The sequence below is a fragment of the Scyliorhinus canicula genome, chromosome 19, assembly GCF_902713615.1.
Source record: "Scyliorhinus canicula chromosome 19, sScyCan1.1, whole genome shotgun sequence".
NCBI classification, from domain to species: domain Eukaryota; kingdom Metazoa; phylum Chordata; class Chondrichthyes; order Carcharhiniformes; family Scyliorhinidae; genus Scyliorhinus; species Scyliorhinus canicula.
Window position 1 is genome coordinate 16,867,858 of NC_052164.1, and position 27,188 is coordinate 16,895,045.

General features: G+C 45.5%; 1 protein-coding gene across 1 annotated transcript in view; it reads right to left on the reverse strand.

Moving 5' to 3' along the window:
- Positions 1–27,188, reverse strand: part of kcnh4b (potassium voltage-gated channel, subfamily H (eag-related), member 4b) — a 235,106-nt gene that overhangs the window by 55,236 nt on the left and 152,682 nt on the right. Inside the window, 6 exon segments of the mRNA XM_038779453.1 lie at positions 9,419–9,484; positions 9,486–9,634; positions 16,263–16,305; positions 16,307–16,510; positions 19,473–19,672; positions 21,406–21,600. Of these exon segments, the coding sequence (XP_038635381.1) occupies positions 9,419–9,484; positions 9,486–9,634; positions 16,263–16,305; positions 16,307–16,510; positions 19,473–19,672; positions 21,406–21,600 (857 nt within the window).

The window sequence follows — 27,188 nt, forward strand, 5'->3', positions numbered from 1 at the left end:
TTTATGGCACTTGAGCATGAAGATGACACAGGATTAGGGTTTTGCCTTGGAGTTATGTATATAGTTGTGTGTTAACAATAATCAGTTTATGTTCAACCACACAAGACTCCAGACTTCTTAGTGAGACACTAAATAACCCTACAATGTGGTGGCAGCACGTGAAGGACCCCCAAAATGAAAGCTGTACTTGCCCCATTCTGAAAAACAGCCATGGATAGTAAATTGAGCCCATGCAAGCGCCAAACCAGCTGGAAAATTGGGTGTCATGGAGAAGAAAATTTTTAGATTGCAGGAGTACACCATGGTTAAGCAGGCAATCAGAGGATGTACAAGGTAATACTTCCTTGTACTTATTTGGTGAAGCAGCCGACAAGGTAATCATACGACGGGCGGCACGGTGGCTCAGTGGTTAGCACTACTGCCTCACAGCGCCGAGGACCCGGGTTCAATCCTGGCCCCAAGTCACTGTACTTATAGAGTTTGCACATTCTCCTTGTGTCTGCGAGGATCTCACTCCTACAACCCAAAGATGTGCAGGGTAGGTGAGTTGGCCACGCTAAATTGCCCCTTAATTGGGAAAAAAAGAATTGGGTACTCTAAATTTATATTTAAAAAAAGGTAATCATAAGACAAGGTATAAATGAATCCTCAACTACATATGGTGAGGTCGCAAAAGTATTTTAACCTTCAAGTTGAGCACTGATCTTGAAAAAAAAGTGCAGAAAATCCCCAATACAATACCAAAGGGGAAAGAAGACACCAGGGTGAGGGAGGCAATTCCTAAAGAAAACACAAGGTGGCTGTGGACCATTTCAGTGCAATCATCTGTATGAGCCAAAGAGTTTATTGCAGAAGAAAGGAGAGGCTGAGAAGCAGCCAAAAGGCATTACAAATAGAGCTTTTGAAAATGCTGACTCAGTTCATAAACTGCGACAGCAAGTGGCAGTGTGCCGTGAGCAGATGGCTGTGAACGAGGGGAAGGTTACCTGATGTTATCCAGAAGCAACAAAAACTGCAAAAGAAGGTGGCGCTAATCCACAGGAAAACGTTTGTGTCAAAGCTGAGCTGGAAGAACCTGCAAGATTATAAAGAGAAGCTAAATAAATTTAATGTCGCCGCGAAAGAACTGACGAACCAGTTGGCAGGGAAGACTCAGCAATGTTTAATATTCCAGGGGGTGGCCAAGTAATACAAGAAAGGGACTGCAGAGCTGACGAAAATGGTTGGAAATTTGGAAGAAAACTTGGAAAAATATTACAGTTCCAAAGATATGAAGAAATGGAAAGCAGGTTTGTTGACGTTATCCATAAAAAGGATGAGCGCGTGGGAAAAGTGATGAGGAAGTATCATAGATATCATAGAATTTACAGTGCAGAAGGAGGCCATTCGGCCCATCGAGTCTGCACCAGCTCTTGGAAAGAGCAACCTACCCAAGGTCAACACCTCCACCCTATCCCCATAACCCAGTAACCCCACCCAACACTAAGGGCAATTTTGGATACTCAGGGCAATTTATCATGGCCAATCCACCTAACCTGCACATCTTTGGACTTGCGGGAGGAAACCGGAGCACCCGGAGGAAACCCACGCACACACAGGGAGTATGTGCAGACTCCGCACAGACAGTGACCCAAGCCGGAATCGAACCTGGGACCCTGGAGCTGTGAAGCAGTTGTGCTATCCACAATGCTACCGTGCCGCCCTATGTGGAGTGGAGGTCGAACTACAAAGTGAAGGACTGCAGGAGGAAAAGGGAAAGAATTCTTGCGGGCAGGAGAGACAAACATTGGAAAACTTGCAACACCAATTCAACAGTCACAAAAAGAGTTCTCTGTCATTTTTGCAACAGACCCCATTGGAAGAGGAGATGAACACGGATGTTGTTAGGCTGAGGATATTGTTTGGCTGAAGAAGCAGCCAAATGGAAAAGAAGAGGCATTGAAAAGGAAAGCCATAGAGCTTTCCAAGCTGCCAGCAGATGCTGAAGCCACGAGTAGCGCAGTTACAGAACTGTAACAAGCCAAGACCTCAACGGAGACAGGCTTGGCCAACAGAGAAACCAGAATGAAGGACAAGGACAAATCTCTGATGCTGACGGAGGAAGAAAAGTCAGATATAAGATCGGGAAAGGTAAATCCGACACCGAAGGTCAAGGAACTAGAAGGAAAAGCACTGGATGCCTGAAACTTACTGAGAATCATTGCGTTGTTGAAAAATGGCATGGCTGAAAAGAAAATCAAGAACCCAGGAAGGAGTTGAACAGTTGCAAACTGAAATAAAAGTTCTCACAAAGGAACTTGAAGAGTTTCAGAAACAATTAGCAGAAGTAAAATTTTAAAAAGTGAGCTTGAAGGAAAACACAGGGGGGATTAGGGTCGGTTAAGGAAAATCTGTTTGGTGTAGGGAACCAAATTTCACGCATGGCAGATGAGTTTGCTGATTAAAAATGAGAACTTGATGAACTTTAAGGATCAGATTTGCTACTAAGTATCGTGAAAAATGCCTGAACAGGATAAAGGAATTACTAACGAACCAGAAGAGTTGGTTGAATGCAGGATTGACCACCAAAACTGATGAAATGTTGGAACTTCATTGTGAAAAGAGCAATGAGATTCTTGAACTTCGATCCAATCTGAAGAATTGAAAGATGAGATGGTTAGTGTGGAAGAGAAAATATCAGACTTTTAAATCAGAAAAGGAAAATTCTAAGGAACAGATTGAGGGTCTAATGAGTGGATTGAAAGAGTCTAAGCCACAGTCAGTGACCATGGAAGAAAGACTCTAAATACTCAGGTGAAGATGTTAAACTTGTATAAGAGTTCCACAGATATTGTTCAAAACAAAGACAATTGAACTCATCATAGTGGTTGCTGAGTTGAATGAAAAGATTAAAAGGCTTGAAAAAAACTGGAAAACATGAGGGTAAACAGATACTTGGCTAAGATTGTGAAACAAGTAGAAATGAAGACTCCATTTTTGAAACATCAGCTTTCAGGAAGAACATGGTGTGGCCCCACAGAAAAAGAATAGTTGACTCCACTCTAACAATGACCAGAGTGAACATTCTTCCAGAAAGAACAGGATAGGTCCATGGAATCCCATCAAAGAAGACGGATTTTTGAACAAGGAAAAAGTAACAGTAAAGAGCGGGAGAAGCGGATGTTGAAACCTGAGTATCTGAAACACCAAGCACCACATTTTCAACTCCAACCCAACAAAGTCAACCTGAAGCAACTGAGGTTACCACTCTTCTGAATGGGAAGAGAACAAGATCAAGAAGAGTCATAAAACCTCCAGATTGTCAGAATTTGTAATGGCGGAGATTTGGAAGGAGAAGGAGTAGTGTGGAAATATATTGCAAATATATTTAGGGATGGACTTTGGGAGGTGAAGTATAAGGCTGTTTGGGTTAGTAAGGGTTAATGTGGGATTGGGGCAACTTTACCACCTATGTTATGATGTAGAGAGTCACAAGATGGCAGACTATATGTAGAAAGAGTCCGCATAAGTTGTCATGAAGGTAGCACCTAGACAGATTTCATAGATTTCATAGAATTTACAGTGCAGAAGGAGGCCATTTGGCCCATCGAGTCTGCACCGGCTCTTGGAAAGAGCACCCTACCCAAGGTCAATACCTCCACCCTATCCCCATAACCCAGTTACCCCACCCAACACTAAGGACAATTTTGGACACTGAGGGCAATTTATCATGGCCAATCCACCTAACCTGCACATCTTTGGACTGTGGGAGGAAACCGGAGCACCCGGAGGAAACCCACGCACACAGGGGGAGGATGTGCAGACTCCGCACAGACAGTGACCCAAGCCGGAATCGAACCTGGGACCCTGGAGCTGTGAAGCCATTGTGCTATCCACAATGCTACCGTGCTGACAGAGCTGTACCTTGGAGATATGTGTATAGTTGTGTGTCAATAATAGAGTTTGTGTTCAACCACACAAGCCTCCAGAGCTCTTAGTGAGATATTCAACAAACGTACAAACTACACACACAGACACTCGCCCTCACGTATGCCCTAACACACTCGCCCGCGCACACTCACCCTCACGCACTGGGGCCTCATGCATTCACTCACTGATGCACGTACTCACAATCTTATTTCTCCCATTTAGATAATCGAGCCTCTGAGCCTGCTAATAATAAATGATGAATTTTAAACTATCCTTGCAATCAGGATATAATATTTTGGATTAATGTCAGCAATTGCTTTAACATTCATTTAAAGACGCATTTTTGCAGCAGCGAAAGCTTTCAGATAAAGACATCACCCTCCCACGAACTTTCTATCCTGTACACGTTCTTAGCTGCTGTCATCATAACAAATGTTAAAGCACAATTTTCTGGAATGCATTCCGGATTAGTATACCCACGAGATGACTCCTTCATAAAAATAGTGTCCCATGTGATACGTTCTGAATTGATTTCTGCAGTTGACTTGGGTAAGTAGGCCACAAAGTGACACATTAATAAACAGCCGGTTCTCAAACGTCCACAGGAACACATGCACGACTACATGTCTCCTCATCTGATCAAGGTTCAAGTTAAGATTTTTTCTCATAGAACATAGAACATAGAACAGTACATAGAACAGTACAGCACAGAACAGGCCCTTCAGCCCTCAATGTTGTGCCGAGCCATGATCACCCTACTCAACCCACGTATCCACCCTATACCCGTAGCCCGCACATCTTTGGACTGTGGGAGGAAACCGGAGCACCCGGAGGAAACCCACGCACACAGGGGGAGGACGTGCATACTCCACACAGACAGTGACCCAGCCGGGAATCGAACCTGGGACCCTGGAGCTGTGAAGCATTTATGCAAACCACCATGCTACCCTGCTGCCCCTACCATCGTGGGTAATATGGGTATTAATGCTCTGGAAGACAGTTAGCAACTCTGCAATAATGTCATAGTTTAATTGTCCTTCCCAAGTATCCAGTCATACTGTTCACTGAAATAATGTCGAAATGTAACTCAGGTGATATTACCGTGCGAAAGAGCCATCAGAAAGCCTAACCCAAATTCTCACAGGGATATACAAATGGTCAGTCAGAACCATCAATATCAATGGCAAAACATGAATATCAATTATCAAGATCATAAGGATGGCCATGCATTGTAGGAAATAGAAAAGGTGCAGATTGGTGCAGTCAGGGTCATCTTCAGAAAGTCGGCATTGCAGGGGTAAAGGGGAAGGCATTTGCCTGCATAGCTGATTGATGATGTCCATGCGTAATGCTGACATGATATGCCAAGGAAAATGCTGGTGGATTGTCAGGAAAAACAATTGGGTGGTCAGACTAATGATATTTAATTCAGAAGTGAAGCCTTTACATTTGGCCAGTGTAAGGACACAAACACCTCTTTTGTACCTATTGATGTGCCAGTTATTATGCGATGTTGGTCACAGTTCACCCAGGGTTCTGGTGCATAGCTTTCACTGTTCAATGTGCTGTTCAAGGAAGGACACTTAGTCCCAATTGTTTCCATTCACTGAACCTCTGATGCTACTGCTGGCAATTAGTGCTTTGTTACCTGTCCCCATGTCGGTAACTTATGGCTGCTTTCAGTGAGTGGCTTTGCATGAGGATTGATTGATGTGGAGCAAGTAGAAAAGATAAATTAGAAAGACGTGCATTTACAGAGTTCCTCACGACCACCGGATGTCTCCAATTACTTTACAGCCAATGAAGCAGGCAGTAAAGATGCTTCAATCAAAGAGAAACAAAACTTCAAATTACTGATAAATTGGCCATGGTTATCCCAGGATCAGTGGATTGATGGGAAGGGAGTTAAAAACTGAAAACAAGTTCCTATATTTCAAGCAAAGTTAATTGTCATAAAGCAGACATTGCTGCAGAGGTAAGGCTGGATTCTCTGTTTCAGGGACTATGCCCCCGCGCCGTCATAAAAACTGTGGCCTTTCACATTCTTAGCCCTGCACGGGGCTAGCAGGGACCCATCGTGAATGTAGCAGCTTTAGATGCAGATACGGGCCCCGCATCTCCGAGTCAGAGGCCGCGCATGCGCACGGCGGCGGCCTCCAGCGGCCGTGCTGTGCTCCATGGTGGACTCAGACTATGGTGCTGGACCTCCTAAATAGTGCCCTCGATCGGCTGCATGCCTGACCTGGACCGCTCGCCCAAAAATAGCCCGGTCCCTTATGAGGCTGCCCCTGACCTCCAATCGGCCTGCCCTCGACCATGGCGGCCACGGACTGAGTCCGCAGCCGCCGCACGAGTATCTCGAGCGGCAGGACCATTAGATCCAAACCATAAGGACTTCGGCCGGTCGGGGGTGGGGAATGGCGGGGCAGGCCTCCAGAAAGGCCGCAGGTAGGGGATACGCAGGTACGCCGCTTTTCGGGGGTCGGAGAATCGGGGAACCGGCTCTGGTCCCGATTCCATGCATGAGTGGATTCTCTGCCCCGGTGCCAGACGCGATTTTGGTGTCAGGGTGCGGAGAAATGAAGCTCCCTATTGATTTAATGACTTATTAAGGCTAGTCTTCATTAACAGGAGCTCAGACGGTATTACTTATCTCTCTTCATTATTGATCATGCTATTCTTTAACACCAAACAGGAACGACTGGAATTTAAACTTATCATACAATTGAAACTCTCAGTTCTCCTGCCTCTTCCCAACCAGTAAGAAGAAAGAAATGGCCAAGAGGCAACATTGTTTAGATATTTGGCAAACAGAACTTGCATAAAAATTTACATGGATTGCATGTAGCTTGGCGCTTCTTCACACTGAATTCTTGGATCTAGACTGATTCTCCAAATCTAGATACTCAATATGAACATGTTTTCTGGGTTAATATGTCATGTCAAATTAGGATGACCTTCAACAATAAATATATATTGAATTAAATATCCAGTAAAGAGTATACATATGAAAAGGGCATTTCAGTGAGATGATGTGGTAAGAATTATTTACAAACTGAACAACAGATGTAATGATTTTAATACAAATCCGGACAAATGTGAGGTCAGGCATTTTGGAAGGTTGAATGCAGGTAGGGAATCGTAGAACCCTCAAGAGTATTGAAAGTCAGAGAGATCTATGTGTACAGGTCCACAGGTCACTGAAAGGGGCAACACAGGTGGAGAAGGGAGTCAAGAAGGCATATGGCATGCTTGCCTTCATAGGCCGGGGCACTGAGTCTAAGAATTGGCAAGTCATGTTGCAGCTGTATAGAACCTTAGTTAGGCCACACTTGGAGTATAGTGTTCAATTCTGGTCGCCACACTACCAGAAGGATGTGGAGGTTTTAGAGAGTGTGCAGAAGAAATTTACCAGGATGTTGCCTGGTACGGAGGGCATTAGCTATGAGGCGCGGTTGAATAAACTCGGTTTGTTCTCACTGGAACGACGGAGGTTGAGGGGCGACCTGATAGAGGTCTACAAAACTATGAGGGGCATAGACAGAGTGGATAGTCAGAGGCTTTTCCCAGGGTAGAGGGGTCAATTACTAGGGGGCATAGGTTTAAGGTGCGAGGGGCAAGGTTTAGAGGAGATGTACAAGGCAAGTTTTTTACACAGAGGGTCGTGGGTGCCTGGAACCCGCTGCCAGAGGAAGTGGTGGAAGCAGGGACGATAGTGACATTTAAGGGGCATCTTGACAAATACATGAATAGGATGGGAATAGAGGGATACGGACCCAGGAAATGTAGAAGACTTTGTTTAGATGGGCAGCATAGTCGGCACAGGCTTGGAGGGCTGAAGGGCCTGTTCCTGTGCTGTACTTTTCTTTGTTCTCTTTGTTCTTTGTACAACACTGTGCTGCTGATGGTCCCATCTCATTCATTGGTCTTTAGATTTCTTTCTCATTCTTGTTTTTAATTAGTAGTGTTTTGGTATTAAAATTGGCTGGACAATTCACAGCTGTTTAGCTCAGGGCTAAATCGCTGGCTTTGAAAGCAGACCAAGGCACGCCAGCAGCACGGCTCAATTCCCATATCAGCCTCCCCGAACAGGCGCCGGAATGTGGCGACTAGGGGCTTTTCACAGTAACTTCATTTGAAGCCTACTTGTGACAATAAGCGATTTTCATTTCATAAAAAGAACTTCCAGGTAGCAGTCTTTTACCTGTGTCTAGTTATGGTAGTGCTCTAAACGTAAATTGTTTTCCCAATACCTTATGACTCCCCAGATTGAATGTTTGGGTTGGAATGTTAAAGAAATTCTCAAAACCCAACAACGTATTATTTCCAGAATTGCTTCGATTCAGGCAGTCTTCAGAGAGAAAAAAGAATCAGGATATAGCGCAACGCATTTCAACCAAATTCTGAGTGGGATGCTGAAATGGATGCATTAATTCACATGGCCGAGGGGGGGGGGGGGGGGGGGGGGCAACACATACACTCCTTCATGACATATTCTTATGAATAACTTCAATGACTCACTGCCCTTCAGTTTTTGTTTTGTATTTATGCTCATCAAGTAGGTTGGATTCCAATTAGGTTTCTTGGAAGAAAAGAACAGTTGCTCTTAATAATTATATTCACTTATAGAAATGTACTTCACAGAGATACATTGGCCAGAGGTTTATTCCATGGGTGCAATCCAGAATTTAGATTGGAAAGTGAAACCATGTCAAGTTATATACAAGTATCTTCTTGCACATTCTCCCCGTGTATGCGTGGGTTTCACCCCCACAACCCAAAGACGTGCAGGTTAGGTGGATTGGCCACGCTAAATTGCCCCTTAATTGGAAAAAAAATAACTGGACACTCTAAATTAAAAAAAAAATTCAAGTAACTTGCCAATCTCATGATAACATGCCCAAGCTTCAAATGGAGATGTGTGAAAGTGGCTAGAAATCAGTGCAAGCCATCAGGAAATACCAATTCCACGCTATCATGTTTTTTTCTTGTCCCCATCATTCCGGCACATCAGACACATGTTTAAGGGCCTGCAATTAAGGAAGGCTTTCAATTGTAACATAAAATTCTATTTATGTCTTGCACTGCATTACATGTAATCAAAGAAACAAAAAAATGGCAGAATATGATTCAAGGGAATCTGAGAAACCTTCAAGAACTGTGATAGCCCATCAGAAAAAAGTAGCTATTTCCTCCAAGATCAATTGGAAGCAACCTCAATGTGACAGCTCGGGCCGTGGCCAGCCTTGCGGGTGCCGATTAATTTGGTTGGAGAGCTTAATGGACGGCAGTAAAGGTCAGGGAGAATTGGGAGTAATGTGGTTATGTGCACAATGCACTGTGTCCAAAACCTGGAGATCTTTTAAGCCACTGGTTTCGCGCCCAAATTACCTAGGTCTTCGCATGAAACACCAGCGGAAAACCTCCAACCCATTGTGTCTGAGCCCGAGACAAGAAACAGACAACAGTGCTTCTAAGATGTCAAATACTTTTAGAGGTTTGCTCTTACCAATGCTTCACGTCCTTCTTCAAGGTTGAAGGTCAGGTCACGATGGATGTCAGCTAGGAATTTGCCTTGAATATTCAGGATAAAGTTTCCAACACCTCACTCAACCTCTCAGACTGATGTACTGCAGGTCACAGTAGGTTAATGCTTTGACATCAGCATTTGTTTTAATCACCCGGCCCTTGGTTGAAAGATCTGCACCAATCAGATCCCCTTTACCTGGAATGGAAAACAGTGCCCAGCACCTTTCAGTATCTAAAACATCAATTAATTTCAAAGTCAAATGTATTTGGGATGCGATTTGGGGAAAAGCAATTATGAGCAGAGGTTGACTGGAGTGAAGACAGAATTCCATTCAGAAGGCTGGCGAAATTTGAATTTAGTATTTAAAAATATGGAATTAAGTCGAATGATGACCATGAAACTATTGTCAATTGTTCAATAAGAAACCCCAGCAGGTTCATTAATGCACTTTAGGGAAGAAAATCTGCCGTTGTTAACTGATGACTCCAGATCCACGGCAAAGTGGCTGACTCTTGAACTGGCCTCTGGAATAGCCTAGCAAGCCAATCAGCTCAAGTGCTGAGCGGCAGTTAGATCACGCCCAAGGTCACTGGATTAGCAATCCAGGAACACAGGCTAATGCTCTGGGAGAGTCGGTTCAAATGTCACCAACACCCACAATCTCATGAAAAAAAGGACAGGGGAAATCCCCAAATCCTTCAGGCTAGCTAATAATGCCATTTTGATACTCTAATGATAATTATCTCCAGTTTTCTTACATTTTGCTTTTCCAGACTAGGTTTTGTTCAGCGGCTTTTGATTTTGTACTGTGCGTGACACCAGAGCGTCTTCACAAAGGGAGCCTGATTTCGAATCCAGCCTTGGCTGATGGGTTGAAAGGGTCTCTCTCTCCCTGCTAGCTGTAAGGATCCTACTTTTAAATGGTTTGAAGTTTTTAACTACCCTGTAATGGATGCAATTCATATCACCAAAATTGGTTGACAACTGCTATTTCAACATTAATTATTTCCACAGTTGATGAATGGATCCAAATCCATTGGGGCGAGCGAGGACAACGTAAATTCACGATCCATGTTTTATGGTTCTAAACTTTATAAATTATCATTTTAAGAAAGCACATTAGTGAAGTTATTAACTTCATTGACTTGCAAGTTATAGCCTGCCTTTTATCACTCCAGTCCTTACTTCTGCAGGTGTAATCTGCTTAAGTTTGTCTAAACTGATCAGGTTAACATTGTGTTTAACTGAAGTTAGAATTACAGAATCCCTACAGAGCAGAAGGAGGCCATTCGGCCCATCGAAACTGCCCGACCCTCTGAAAGAGTACTCTACCTAGGCCCATGCCCTAACCCCAGCCCATAACTCCACCTAACCTTTGGACATCAAGGAGCAATTTAGCATGGCCTATCCACTATCCTGCCCATTTCGGACTGTGGGGAGAAAAACCGGAGCACCCGGAGAAAACCCACACATACACTGGGCATAAGTGCAATCTTCACACAGGCAGACACCCAAGGCTGGAATTGAACCCGGGTCCTTGGTGCTGTGAGGCAGCAGTGCTAACCACTGTGCCAACCTCATTTTGAGCTCCACTAAGTTTTCTTTTCACCGGAAATAATAATAATAATAATCCTTATTAGTGTCACAAGTGGGCTTACATTAACACAGCAATGAAGTTACTGTGAAAATACCATGGCCACCACATTCCGGCGCCTGTTCGGGTAAACAGTGGGAGAACTCAGAATGTTCAATTCACCTAACAAGCACATCCTTTGGGACTTGTGGAGGAAACCGGAGCACCCGGAGGAAACGCACGCAGACACGGGGAGAATGTGCAAACTCCGCACAGACTGTGACCCAGCGGGAATCAAACCTTGGACCTTGGTGTTGTGAAGCAACGGTGCTAACCACTGTGCAACCGTAAGGTTTTGTTTTTTGTGAATCAATTTGGTATTTCTAGAGTCTACTGACTCCAACACCCAGGGGGGTATTGTGAATATGTGAGAAACTAGTTTATTTCTAACAAATTATCCATGATCATACTGAAAGCCCCAAGATCGACACAGGCTGAAAATGATATTGTGAAAGATTACTACTTCTCAGAACTGTTTTTCTGAGCGCTGTAAAATGGCACACTTCACCTCGGGGCTGATGTGCAGTCCTTGGAATCATTAAGACTTTTTTCAGAAAAACCCTCTCAGTGATGGGACTGCAGAACCCCCTTATAATCAGCTGCTGCCTCTGTTGTTTTAATAATGGCAGAAAGGATGAACAGGGGATGAGGCAAATTGTTTAATCATTGAATACGAGTTAGAGAAGGGGGGGGTTATCTATTAGTTTGCCAAAAACAAATTGCCAACAGTTCTCACTCTCGCAGTGCCTCTTACATAAAAGAGGTTCTGAACGAAATAACTCCCTCCTACTCACATTATATAAACCTGTAGCTTAGCAACAGCAGCAATATCAATGTGGGTTTTCAGTACATAAACAAGATAAACTGATTGGTGCTTTGACAGAAATTTAACCTATTCCAGGGTCACGGTTGCTCAAAAGGAGACAGCGTTATTTTAAGGAGACTGCGGGTTAGGCTGCGATAAAAAGGAGAGTCAGAAAGGTTGGGGGCAAGATTCTCCCAGCCCTGCGCCGGGCCGGAGAATCCCCGCAACCGCGCCACGCCACCCCGGCGGCGGCATGCGATTCCAATGGCGCCGGCGCATATGGCGCGGCACCAGTCGCGCGCCGCTCTACGCGGCCGGGCCGTCGATTCTCCAGCCCAGATGGGCTGAGCGGCCACTCTAAAAAGGCAGAGTCGCGCTGGAGCCGTATACACCTGGTCGCAGCTGGCGGGAACTCTGCGCACAGGGTCGTGGGGCAGCCTGTGGCGGTGGGCTCCGACCCCGGGGGCCCTCCGATGGGGCCTGGCCCGCGATCGGGGCCCACCGATCGGCGGGCCGGCCTCTCGCTCCCCGGGCCTATTTTCTTACGCGCCGGCCCCTGAACTCCCACGCCATGTTACGTCGGGGCCGGCATGTTGAGGGAGGCCACTGCGCATGCGCGGGTTGGCGCGGCACACAGTTCACGCCGGAATGGGAGGCTGGAACGCCGTGAACCGCTCCAGCGCCATGCTGGCCCACTGTAAGTGCCAGAATTGGTACTCCCAGCGGCCCGTTCACACCGTCGTGTTTCCGACAGCGCGGACACACTGCCGCCGAATAGGAAAATCCTGCCTGAATCTGAAAAAACAAGAGGAGCTGGCAATTTCTATCCATTTTCACACTGCTGCTGCAAAATTGTTTCACATATAGATTCCTTCTTCCAAACTGGTGGCTTTGGTTTAATGGTTAACTAGTAACATTCTTGCCTCATTCTTTCCTCACGTTTTGTACTTGTCAGTTTGGTTTTGCCGCCTGGGAGTCATAGAATTTACAGCGCTGAAGGAGGCCATTTGGCCCATCAGGTCTGCACCGGCCCTTGGAAAGAGAACCCTACTCGAGCCCACGCATCCACCTTATCCTCGTAACCCAGTAACCACACTTAAGGGCAACTTAGCACAGCCAATCCACCTAACTCGCACATCTTTGGACTGTGGGAGGAAACCGGAGCACCCGGAGGAAACCCACGCACACACGGGGGAACGTGCAGACTTTGCACAGACAGTGACCCAAGCCGTGAATTGAACCTGGGACCCTGGACCTGTGAAGCAACAGTGCTAACCACTGTACTGCAGAAGTTTGTGGGTTCAAGCTCCTCTCCATATAATCCAGGCTCACACTTCAAAGCAGTACTAGAGAAGTGCTGTGTTGTTAGGAGTTGGGGTCTATGAGACTCGATGATAGATAAGTAGGGAGTTCTCCACCATTTTATCTTTTGAGTTGTTTGTTCGCTTCATTTGCTATTTGTGGCGCAGTTTGCCTGCACACATAACAGTGACTACACTTCCAAACAAACAGTAATTAATTGGATGTAAAACAATTTGTACCATCCAAACTGACTTGTTTTGACAGTTAGCAATGTAATAGAGCCAAATTTTGGCCCACCCCCACAGTAGAACAGTGACAAATTTAACGCACCAAGGTTTTTTTCTCTTTGCGAGTCCCAATCCTTCCAGACAGTCAACAACAAAAGTGTGATGGAAAATGCTAAATGTAATGCAAATTTGAAACATGGACATTAAAATACAACATAGAACTAAAACACATAGGGGGGATTTTCCGTTCCCGGCGGGAGCGGGGGAGGGGTCTCGGCAGGATGGAGTGGTGTGAACCACTCCGGCGTCGGGCGGCACCTTCAAGGGCTAGGCCCGCCTCGGAGTGGTTGGCGCCCGGCCGGCCGGCGGGATAGGGGCTTGGCGCCACGCCAATTGGCGCCGAAGGCCTCTGCCGGCCGGCGTGAGTCGGCGCATGCACGGGAGCACCAGTGCTTGCTGGCGTCATCCCCGCGCATGCGGGAGGGTTCGTCTCCGCATCGGCCATCGTGGAGGACCACAGCGACCAATGCGGAGAAATAGAGTACCCCCACAGCACAGGCCCTCCCGCGGATCGCTGGGCCCCGACCGCGGGCCAGGCCACGGTGGGAGCACCTCCCGGGGCCAGATTCCTCCCACGACCCCCCAGGAACCCCGGAGCCCGCCCATGCCACCAGGTCCTGCCGGTCCTACTCTAATTTACGCCGGCGGGATCGGCTACAGACGGGCAGGACTTCGGCCCATCGCAGGCCGGAGAATTCTGGCGGCCCCAGTGTCCATTGAGTCGCGCCGGACCGCCCCATTCTCCGAGGCGGGCAGTGCAACTCACGCCGGGCTGGTTTTTGGGTGGCGGGAGAATTGGGAGGACGGCGGGTCGGAGAATCGCCCGGGGGCGGCGTGTATCCCGCTCCCTCTGGCTGCCGAATTCTCCGGCGCCGGTGAATTTTATTGTGACAATAAAGATTGTAATTATTATCAAAAACTGGCTACTGAGCAGAAGACCAGGAAAAGGAAGAAGTGATATGAGTGGCAACAGTATAAGAGGGCATTACAAAAGTCAGATGTACCTCACACCCCTCCCCTAACCTCATTTGGAATCCTTCTTATTGCTGCTCTTTCACAAGCGACAGATTCTCCCACTTTATATCTCACTGTGCAATCCGCCACTTTTGTAGCGGGGAGGAATTATGTTGGTTGGGTGTTTATAATATAATACATTAACACTGCAACGAAGTTACTGTAAAAAGCCTCTTGTCGCCACACTCAGGCGCCTGTTCGGGTACACAGAGGGCAAATTCAGAATGTGCAATTCACTTAACAGCACGCCTTTCGGGACTGGTAGGATGGAGGAAACCCACGCACACACGGGGAGAACGTGCAGACTCCGCACAGTCAGTGACCCAAAGCCGGAATCGAACCTGGTGACCCTGGAGCTGTGAAGCAACAGTGCTAAACCACCGTGTAGCTACCGTGATGCGAGGCTGTATGCGATATTTGTGGCAATCGTAAAGAAAGCTTGCCTCAAAAACTTAAAAGTGGGTATAGTTCTTGATATATCTGTGCATCCTCCAATAGCACCCCTGCCAAGATCCGCAGTTAACAGAAACATTCTTCTTCCCTCATTCACTAAAAGCATTCACCATTCTCTCATTTACAGAGATAAATCTTCCTCACCCATTTCATCCTGGTCTTGTCTATGAGGCTGCATGGTTGAGGAATCGAATACCATGGGGCTGATTTTTCCCGCCGGCGGGAACATGCTCCATTTTGCCGGCAACCCGGGGGTTTCCCGAAGGCGCGGGGCTGCCCCACAATGGAAACCCACATTGATACCGGCCGGCAAAACGGAGAATCCCGCCGGCGTGGTGAACCTGAAATGTGGCGTGGCGGGTCGGAGAATCCAGCCCCAATGTGTCACCTTAATAATGAATATCTCAATACTGTTCCAAAATGAAAATAAAATACAAATATTAAAAGTTTATGTGCAGTGAGCGCAAGGGTGCAATTAGACCAGGCAACTCATGTGGCGAAGAATATTGAAATAAAACCATCTCTGAAGAAGACTTGTACGACTCACAAACATTGAATCTGTTTCTCCCTCCACAGATGCCTTGCCCGATCTGCTGAGACTTTCCAGCTCTTCCTGTTTTTATTACTTGGAATAGTCAGACTTGATGGGTTTGAAAGGATGTTTTTGTGCTTGAAACATCTTCTCATTCAATTTCTGGGTGGAAATTTGAAATCTTGCATTGCAGGAAAATAGGTCATCGAGACTGTTTAACAACTTTGTCTCCCACAGTTCCAACCACAGCATCAGAACAACCAGGTGGAAATAACAGTGAAACAGGGACAGTGGAAACTGAACTGGGATTGACCAGTAAGGAGAGAAGTTTAAATATCCCGTTGATGATTTATTTGCAAAGGTCAACACCAGGTGTAGAAACATTGCATGTCTGCCCAAAACGAGATGCGTTAGCATGTATGCCAGGCTAATCTGAGAAACAGTTTGCTGAAGGTTACTTAAAGCTAGACACATTGAGAAATGCAAAACTGATCTGTGCATTGAAGAACACCTGAGCTTAATAAGTTCAAACTAGGTCAAGGAAATGAATGGAACTTCCTTCATTCTGTCATTGAAGGCCATGCCATCAGCGCCAAAGGTCTTAAAGTCAGGAATAGTCCGACTAAGATTTTCTACCTCTCTACTCTCCTTTAAATGTTCCTTAAAATCTACCTCTTTGAGCAAGGCTTTTCATCATGTGGTGACCACATTCAAGTTAAGACCACGTCAAGTTGCATGAAATGCACTTGTGAGAAAGGCAATCACCCATGTCAAGCTCAAATGCTATTAGCTCTTACCAAGAATTGCCAGGACCATGTTGTCTTTCAGAACTTCCATTGAATCCGGAACACACAAAGTAGTTTGCTTGCAAAGCATCACCCTGTCTGATGAGGTACTCTCCTGGGGCACAGAAAGACGTTTTGATATGGAGCGACAATGATCTCAAGCACCCCGACTGGCTGATATGAAGAGGGTACTGCAGAATCTCCTTGTTCAGGGCATGGCAATGTCGGCTCGGAAGTTCATCTGGGAAATCTCGTAAAAGCTGCAGAACATGAGTGAAGATATGACCTTAAATCCCAGTATGTGATTTATGTAAAGGATCTAATGCTTATTCTCAATAGTGTAATTTAATACCATCATTTGAAGTTAAAAAGATCTTTTTTCGGCTTGTGTTTCCAATTTACCCATTTCTATCAAAGACATCAGGTAGCCTTTGCAGACTTTAAACTTTTGATGTCAGTGGAGAATAGTCTGAAGGCACAAATTAAATGGAATTGAATGTGGGGTACAGGGGTCTCGCACCCGGTGTTGACAGCTGGCAAGATGCCAGTGTTCACCTTCTTTGGTGGAGGCCCACTGAATGAGTGGCCAATAGCGGGATCAAGGTCCCCAGTCGGTGGTAGATGCCCACAATACACCCACCAAAGGCTCAGAATGTGTGTCAAAAAATTATTTTTTGTTCAAATAAGGGGCAATTTAGCGTGGCCAATCCACCTCGCCTGCACATCTTTGGATTGTGGGGGCGAAACCCACGCAAACACGGAGAGAATGCGCAAACTCCACACGGACAGTGACCCAGAGCCGGAATCGAACCTGGTACCTCGGCGCCGTGAGGCAGCAGGGCTAACCCACTGCGCCACCGTGCTGCCCTAAAGGCTCAGAATTAATGAGGGACCCAGGCCACTGGATACCTGAGGGCAGAAACGTGGTGGTGGGCAGGGTGATGGAAAGGGGTTTGGAGGGTGGGGGGTCAGAGTGAAGAGCAGGAGGCTGTTTTTCAATGGGCCTACATTTATAATGCCAGACACACCAGTCACCTCATGGCTGACCACCCTCTGCCATTGGTTTGAATGCCAGGGAGGCAGAAATGAGGCCTTTCGGGGGGCATTAATTGGCCTCAGAGGGAAACCATTCGCAAGTCTGCCCAAGCTAGATTTAATTGGTGAAGCTGGGGAAAGCGGTGGGGTCCCCATCTGGCACCCTCCCAACTGATTAAAACTCCTCCCTGACTCCAAGCTCATCGCAGCCTCGGACTTGTAAATTCCAACCCATTGTCTTTACTCTTTAGAAAGTCAATGGGCAAAACATTGCCCTGGAGTAGGATAAAAAAACGAACCCACATAGATTTTACCACCATGGAGACTAACAGCCTGCACATCACTGAGCAATGTGATGGGGGTTTATTCCTAACAATTCCTGAAATCTAAGCCGCACAGCACTCGAGAAGTGTCCGGTCGAGTCCTCATGCTATTGTACGGACAGCGAGGCTGGTTCAGAACTTCAGCAGCAGAGAGGAAAGAGCAAGATGGCTGCCTGTCCTATTCGCTAAACTTTCTGCGTGGCCTTGAGGGATTGCCGAATGAGTACACCATTATATCAAATAATAACTAAAAGGATTCAACAGTTTTCATTCGAGTTCATTCATGCTAAGAAAAGGCGGCCCTGTTTCTTGTGAAGTAATCTCAATTATGGAGAGATTTATAGCCACATCCCCACGAGCAGAACAGCGAAATAATTAACAAGGACTGAAAGTCAGTGAGTGACGTATCCTATTATACTCACACCCTTTCACTTTCAAGTTCAATGCGTTTAAACAAAGGTCTTCTCATTTTGCCGAGGATCAAAATCAAATGTGTTTTGAGAAGTTAATAATTTCTCAGTGCAGATAGATTAACAACTTAACCTGCTACTGATCTCTTTCAGTACGCAGAATAACTTTCAATACCTATTTTCAATCTCATACTTCACAATTACAGTTTGAAAATTAGATGTAATCGTGCAGTAGGTAGCAACAGTCTAAATTCAAGTAGTGTGGTATTTTGAGTTCAAGTAACACTAAGGTAGATATGATTAGTCCAAATTCATGTATTAGCCATTGATCTCCAGATCTGGTTGGAGCACAGTAAGTACATTTGGGCCTTACTACACTAAAAACATCCTGAAAGCAAAAATAACCCCAGCCTCTTTTCTTCACTACTGTCCATCTCCTAAAACCCCTCTCTGCTACCTCTTTAACCTCAAGCCGGAAGAGCTCATGATCATCACTGTTACTGAGACTGAGGCCATTTGCATAGCTGCCTTTATAGAATTACTTTCTCCCCGTGCCCTCTAAGTTAAGCATTCGCCCCCCCACAGGCTCATCCCTCTCCTAGCCCTGAATGCACATATCTCTCCCCCCCCCCCCCCCCCCCCCCCCCCCCCCCCCCCCCCCCCCCCCACCCTCCACACACACCCCCCCACCACCCCCATGGTATCTCGGAGACAATCTCATCCAAGGGCCAATCTTCACTTGTTTCACTAAATTACCACCGACAACAAAGGCTTCCATTCCTGCCCCCATGTTGCGGATGTCGCAAATACCTTCTGCTCCTCAGGTACAGTCCCCTTCTCTCAGTATAGCATGAATGGAAATAATACACTGAAATGGTGTACTCCGTGTTGTGACTGTAACTCCGTAATTCACACTGTATTGTATAACATGAGACCATGCATTGATAAGCGCAGTTGCATTGCCACGACCACTAGGGAGTAGCGCTGAGAATGCTTAGGAGGTTGTACAGGGCTCCACCCTTGGCTCCAGCTCATGACTCCTCCCCCTGGAGTGCTGTATAAATACCAATGCTCAGAGCCAGTCGTTCAGTTCATCGAGAGTTCAATGTGGAACAGGCTGGCTCTGTTGTAAATAGATTAAAACCCACTGTTCATATCTTAAAGCACGTGTCTAGTGAATTGATGGTTCCACTCACTATTCGTTAGGAAACCTAGACATCTAGATCAGAATTCAATATTTCAAATTTCAATTTGAAATTCAATTTGATTTTCTACCGCGTGCTTACTTTTCCTCTGAGCCCACACCCAGACTTAACCAATCAGGTCTAGTGAAAATCAATGATAATCAAACAAAGAACACTGAACACCATGCATGCAAACAGACTTTCGGGTAAGTTAAAAGTTTCCTCGATCAAAACGAGATGAATGGAAGGGCAGAAGCCCAGCGTGTTTACCTCATTGGCATCGATCCCATTATTCACTGACCATGTTGTCTGAAAATATTCTAGCATTCGCTGTTTGAGCTGCTGAGGAAGGTGATGAACTCGAATAAAGTCTTTCAGGTCCTTCATTCGAGTGTGGTAGAGCGAGCGCCTGGAGTACATGCGCTGGATGATGGCGGTAACATTCCCAAAAACAACGGCGTGCATCAGAGCTGCAAAGTGAAATGGGACAGGCAGAACAGGGAGAGGAAGGGAAGTTAAAAACTGGCCTCTGAGGATTGAACAAGAATCAGTTCATCGTTATTTGGCTGTTCTTTCCCCCAGCATTTTCAAAAGCCGTTAGTTTTAACTGTAAGTTCAAAGTTCAAAGAGATAAGGATGGTTTTAAAGGGGAACAGAGTCAGAGAGGCTGGGGGGGGGGGGGAATTCCAGATTTTAGGGATTATTGTCTGGAGAGGTAGCTACCGATGGGTGGGTGAAATAAATGCGGGATATGCAGAAGGCCAGAATCAGAGGAATACAGAGTTCACAGAGCGTGGCAGGGCTAGAGAAAGTCACAGAGATAGGGAGGGGGGGGGGGGGGGTGAAGCCATCAACAGTTTTCAAAACAGAAATTAAACTTGTAAAATTGAGGTGTTGCAGTCAGAGAGCCAATAGTGAGCAGTGAGCACATACGTGATGGATGAATAGAATGTGGTGTGAGTTAAGGCACAAATAGTCGAGCCTTGGTTTAGCTCAAGCATAGAGAGGCCTTGACGGAATGAATACTGAGAGCGTTACTTAGATTAACTCTCTAGAAGTCGGCCACCAGTCTCAGGATATGGTACCTGGCCATTTCAGACGGAGATGAGGAGAACTTACGCACTTGTAGGGTTAGAACCCCTTTGGAACCCGTTCCCATGCTGAGATTAATAAATTTTCGGACATTAAAGGAATCAGAGATCGGGGGATGGGGTAATGTGTGCCAAGTTCAGCCACAATCTTATTAAATGATGGAACTGGCTCAGGCATCTTTATTGCTGATTCCTATTTATTCTGTTTTTTTATGCCATCTTGGTGTAGCTGATCTCCAGAATCAGCCTCCATGGGAAGCTTGCTGCAGTCATATTGTACACAAGCTGTTGCAATAGTCATTCCCTTCAGTTGATATGGCACTCCCTTGCTTATAAGAACAGACAAAACAGGAGCAGAGTAAATCATATAGCCTGTTGACCCTGCTACCGCCAATTCAATGTGATTCATGGCTGATCTTGGCCTTCAGCAGGCTCCATTTTCCCACCTGCTCCCCCGTATCCCTTACTTTCCCCGAGAGACCAGAAATCTCTGCATTAAGCTGGAATGCTCAAATCATTTTCAAAACATTCTCAGTTTCTTTCCGCATTAAGACTATAATAACATAGGAGCCAAAAGTATAACGGTGAAGAGATGCGCAGGTTCCTGAAGTGCGCAGAGGACTTACTTCCTCTTTACAAGCAAGGTGAACCAGCTTGCAAGGCAGTTCCCTGATGAGACTATTCTGTCTGATCTGGTGGGTGCTGACTTCAAGAAGCAACTGGACCAGTTCTTAGTTGGGGCAGAGAGGCTGCACCATATAGAAGGTAGCAAATTAATACATGGTAATGCATCAATTCGCGTGACTGACTTCATTCTTGATCGGGGTCTGAGAAGAATTTCCCAGGGATTCCACCCCCCCCCCCCCCCCCCCCCCCCCCCACCCACCCTGGCCCAATCCCTCAGCTGCCCCCGATGTCTCTGGGCTCCTTATTATTTCCTACCTCCCAAGAGATGGTACGGCCACAGAGACGGGGACAGTAGGCAGTATCTCAACAAGGTGTTTTCTCAATTAAACATGTGGGATTGGCCCGGTGGACAAATGGCTTTTATTGTGTCTGTTATTTCTGTAAATTCACATTGGAGAAGAACATGGCTGGACTCGGTTACTTACCCCCGATAAGCATCGTGCAAATTGAAAATATCTTCTCCGCGTCGGTGTTTGCCGAAACGTTTCCAAAGCCGACGCTGGTTAAGCTGCTCAGGGTGAAGTAGAGGGCAGCAATGTACGCACTTCTGACAGACGGGCCACCGACAGAGTTGTTTGTGTAAGGCATCTCCAACCGTTTCCCCAACTCATTCAACCACCCTGTGGAGGGATAATCAGAAATCCAAAAAGTAACAAAAGTGCAACAGCCCCATGTGGGAAAGACATGTTTACAGACCTGCATTTAGCCTACCAGGAAACTAGACATCTAGGCACAGCGTGGACCAGTGCATTTAAAGGTCCAGAACCAAAGATAAATTCATACAAAGGCTGTTATATTCTGGCCGTTCACAGCAGTGGGATCTTCCGGCCCTGCCAATGGCACAGGTTTCCCAGCGGTGAGGGTACCTCCAAGGGAAACCCTATTGACAACAGGAGGACCGGGAGATCCCATCGTCGGCCAATGGCAGGCTGCCTCCACTGCCGCAAAACACGCAGAGGGTTGCGTGGAAAATCTCACGCAAATTATTTTTAAAAAATTACTTTTTAAAATAAATTTAAAGTGCCCAATTCTTTTGTTTTCCAATTATGGGCAATTTAGCGTGGCCAATCCATCTACCCTGCACATATTTGGGTTGTGGGGGTGAGACCCACACAGACTCGGGGATAATGTGCAAACTCCACATGGACAGTACCCGGGGCCGGGATTGAATCTGGGTCCTCTGTGCCATGATGCAGCAGTGCAAACCACTGTGCCACCCTTTTAAATTACAATTTAACATCCCTGAGATGCCCAACCATGTTGGCAGTTACCTTATAAAAGGAACACATCTTAGGCAAAACGAGGTAGTAAAGATATAGAGGTGAAGGCTAAGAATGAGAAAGCTGTATACTGGCGCTATAGAAGCAAGTGACAAACATGAACTTCATAAGATTCTTATGATTTGGGGCTGTTTCTTACAGTTAGGGTAAAATGAAGGAATGAAGCAGTTGATGTGAGCTTTGAATCCTGCCCAACAACAAGCTCAAATGGCTTGGTTGTTAAAGGTTGATGGTAAACTCATATTAATTTACTGGGAAGAAGGTTCAAGGTGTTCATGCCCGAGGACAATGGCAGGCGCATCTGTGATGACGTTAGGTGGATTGTTAACCTCCAAGTCCCACAGGCAGGTATTAGGAATGATTTTACTAATGATTATACTTTAAACTGTCCATTTCATTTTAAAATAGAATGGAGTTGGAGGTCTAAAGGATAGCTAACAAACTAGCATTTCCTGGATACAAAGCCCATGTGATTCATGTAGCTATGGAGATGGGTTTTGAGTGGGGAAGAAACCATAGCAAACCATTCTATTATTGAGTTACCGGGTGTTTCCTAAGATATCCCTGAACCTGACAGACAGGTCAAGAGAGAGAAAGAGAGAGAGAAAGAATGGGGAGATAGAGGAGGCTAGATTCCATTGTTCAACACACAGAACCTCAAATTGAAGAGAACAAGGTCATGAGGTTTTAAAGAAAAGTCTGGGAGATTCATCGAGCTTTGGCTAGATGGAGACACTCCAGGGTAGCCATCACCATAAAAATCAGTTCAGGCATTCGAGGTTTCTCAGCTGGAGAAGGAAAATGGAAGCAAACCATCAGGAACTTAGAAATGCCAAACTTCTTGCTATGAATTTCTGAAAATGTTGTGACGATTTCATTGTTTTGAAAGCTCAGGTTATAATTCAGATATTGTTAGTTCCTTGTTGTCTTTGCCTGCATCCTCTTTTGAAATGAATTTAAAGTGCCCAATTCTTTTTTTTTTCCAGTGAAGGGGCAATTTAGCGAAGTCAATCCATCTACCCTGCACATCTTTGGGTTGTGGGGATGAGACCCACCCATTCACAGGGGGAATGTGCGAAGATCAAAACCGGGTCTTTGACACCTTGAGGCAGCAGTGCTAACCACTGCACCACCGTGCTGCCCTTGCCTGCATCTTTATAATTGTGATATTTGTCAATAAATTGATCTATTATTTTTAGCCTGAATTCAGTGGTCTAACAGAGAGAAGGTACAGCTATCAGGGCTTTAAAAATGTTTGGAATTTGTGTGTAGAGCTAGGTGAAGAAGGCCGCAGGGGTGGCACTGAAGAAATAAAATGTGGAGGTGGTGAATGTGGGGATAAGTGCTTTAGATGGAGTGGGCATAAGCTAGATGTGTCATCTGGATTGTAACGGATGTGGCCAGGATGTGATCTATAAAATGTTAACTTTGCGGAGTCTTCTGCGCTTTCCATGTTTATCGAGCTCCATTCTATGACACGCAATCACAGCATGCAGAAATATCTGGCATCAGTAAAATGTGAATTGTAAAAACATAACTGGTGCATTAAAGATTGTGGGGGGGGGGGGGGGCTGAGTGGGGGTGGGGGTGTGAGTGGGGGTGGAGGGGGGGTTAGCTGCACCTTCATGCAGCTGAACCTAGGGACATCATTTTCACACCGATGTGGCTAACAGTTAACTGTCCTCTTAAGTGGGCGGGCAAATCACTCAGTTCAGGACAACTAGGGATGAGCAATAAATGTCGGACTTGCTCGGGACACCCACATCCAAATTGTTTAAAATGACTAAACACTGTGCACGTCGACCACTGTTTGTAGCATCAGAAGCTGCAGATTTCTGTGCCATGAGCTGCAACCTTAATCCACAACTAACGGAGTTCCTTCAGGTAGTGCCCTTCGTCAAACCTCCCACAGCTATTTCATCAATGACCTTCCCCCCACCAGAAGGTCAGATGTGGCAATGTTCACGGGTGATAGTACAATGCTCCAGCACCATTCACAACTCCGAAGCAGTCCATGTCCAAATCATGCAGGACCTGGACTACATTCAGGCTTGGGCTGATAACTGGCAAGTAATATTCATGCTAGACAGTGACCATCTCCAACAAAACCATCTCGTTTTGACATTCTATGGAATCACCTTTGTTGAATCTCCCATTATCAACATCCTGAAGGTTAGAATGGACAGGAAACTGAACTGAACTAGCCATATAAATACTGTGGCTACAAAAACAGGCCAGGTTGGGAGTTTTGTAGCAAATATAGAATATCCAGGATAAGGCACCCCATGCACCACCTTCAATATTCAGCACCTTCAACCTGCATCACCAAGGCACCTTCAATAGCACCTTCCAAACCCGTACCTGCTTCCATCTAGAAAATCAAAGGCAGCAGATGTATGGGAACACCACCACCTGCTCTAACTAAACACACCATCCTGACTTGGAACTATAATCCTTGTTCCTTCACTGTCATTGGGTCAAAATCCCGGAACTCTCTCCCTTACAGCACTGTGGGTGTACTTGCACCACATGGACTGCAGCAGTTGAGGAATGTCGATCACCACCAACTCATTGAGGGCAATTAGCGATGGACAATAGATGCTGGCCAAGCTAGCCCATAAAATAATATTTTAATAAAGGAAATATTATTTTTCTTGACTCTCCGTTGGTAGAGGTGATTGGCTGTTTTTAATTATAATTTAAAAATTGGGTAGTGTGTGGATCATGGTGTTTAGATGCTAAACTAGCATGATCCTTTACGGCCACTGATCAGGTGCTATGGCGGAGAAGTCACCATCATCAGGAATTGATTGCAGCTTGGCAAGCAAAGATTTTAGATAGTGAGAGGTTTGTAAATCTCCAACACCAAAGTCAGAAAAAAAAATAGCTTGACTTCTTTCCTTTCGGCGCTCTAAGAACATAAGAAATAAGATAGCAGAGGCAATTGGGCCGGTCAAGCCTGCTCCATCTTTCAATAAGAACATGCCTCATCTTCAACCTCAACACCACTTTCCCATGATATCCCCATAAACCCTTGATTCTCTTAGGCCGGGATTTTCTGGCCCCGCCTTCCAGCAGGATCATCCGGTCCACCCGAATGCGACCTCCCCATGGCAGGTTCCCCGACAGTGCGGCCAGCGAGCAACGCAAATGGCTATTGATTTTAGTGGCTCCGGAAGATTCCAATGTCAAATTGCCTCCGCCGCTGGACAACCCTGGCCTTAGTGTCTAAAAAAAACAATCAAATTTGAACTATACTCAAAGGCTGTGCATTCAAAGGCTGTGGGGGATCCAGAATTCCAAAAATATACACGCCTCTGAGTGAAAAGAAAATGGGCGGGACTTTCCACGCTGCGTGTTTCGCTGAGGTGGTCCGTCATTGGCTAGTGGCGGGATCTTGTCAATGATTTTTTTTGGGATGCAGGTTCTGAAAAGTGATATCTGGTGTTCGGCTTCTGGAGGATGGTAGATTTTAAAAAGTGGTTCCATATATCCGATCCATAAGCGAAAAGCAGGGACTGAATATTCTCAACACATAGCTGTGCACGAGGCTGATGTATATTTACCTACTGCGAGAAGGCAACACATTCCAATCCCACACACAAGTGTAGAATATGGTCCATAGAAAATCAAACAATGGGAATTATTGTGTGTAACATGCTTCAGTAACTCTGATGCAGTGTGCCAACATTTTATGTCGTGTTGACACAGCTGAGCAAGTACATTCCATGTTTCCAATTCAACTTGATGAAATTTTAATGGTGTTAAACGGGATGTGATGCTTGGCGCAATACGATACAAGGGCTTAATTGTACAATCATCGTTGGAAGGAACATCTTGGCTTAATTCATTGCTTCAGTCTTTTATGCCCAATCAATTTTAATTTTTCTGATTTGAAATGTGATTGCTGGACGAGATAGACTGCAGATAACAGTCTTGGCAGTATCATGCTATGTCTTTGAATAGGTTTAACACTACACTGCCATTCTGTTACTTTTTCAGAATTAGGATATTAACCCTTGGGAAGACAACAAACCTTGCCAAAATAAGCAATTGAAAAAACTGGCACAATGGAGATTGTGTTGACTCGGTGAGGTTTTGGTAATGAATATTAATTTAGCTGTCTATGCCTCGATTTTCGAACTGCTATTATTTCAATAAATATGTTATCGCCAATGCTGATGTAACATTGATAGAAACGTCTAGACTTTGGCACTAATGGTGCAAAGACAGATGATGCATGAGTAAATTTCCACGCCGCAATTTCTCCTCCAATTTCCAGTCGGTTTCTTCTGATCTCCTATTTAACTGAGGCTCTTGTTGAAAACCTCTAATTGAACTCTTTAGTTCTTTCTAATTGAAAGAAACAGCAACTGGATATTTTGGTCTTAAATGATATCCAAAAGGTTACATACAACTGCAATTTGTATGTTCATACGTACCTTAGCAAGGAAATAATTCATGATATGTGAAACAGCATAGAGCTCCTATACTATAAAAGAACTGTACCTAGAAAAAGCACCCACACCAATGATCTTTTTTAAAAAATTGCTCTGGGATATGGGCGTTGCAGGCTGTGCCAGCGTTTATTGCCCTTCCCTAATTGCCCTTGAGGGGGCAATTAAGAGTCAACCTCATTGTTGTGAGTCTGGAGTCACATGTAGGCCAGACCAGGTAAGGACGACAGATTTCCTTCCCTAAAGGACATCAGTGAGCCCGATGGGTTTTTACGACAATTGACAATGGTTTCATGGTCATCATTAGATTTTTAATTCCAGATTTTTATTTAGTTCAAATTTCACCATCTGCAGTGCCGGAATTTGAACCTGGGTCCCCGGAACCTGGGTCCCCATTACTCTAGGTCTCTGGTTTATGAGTACAATAACAATACCACTGTGCCACCACCTCCCCTAGTATCTTCAATTAAG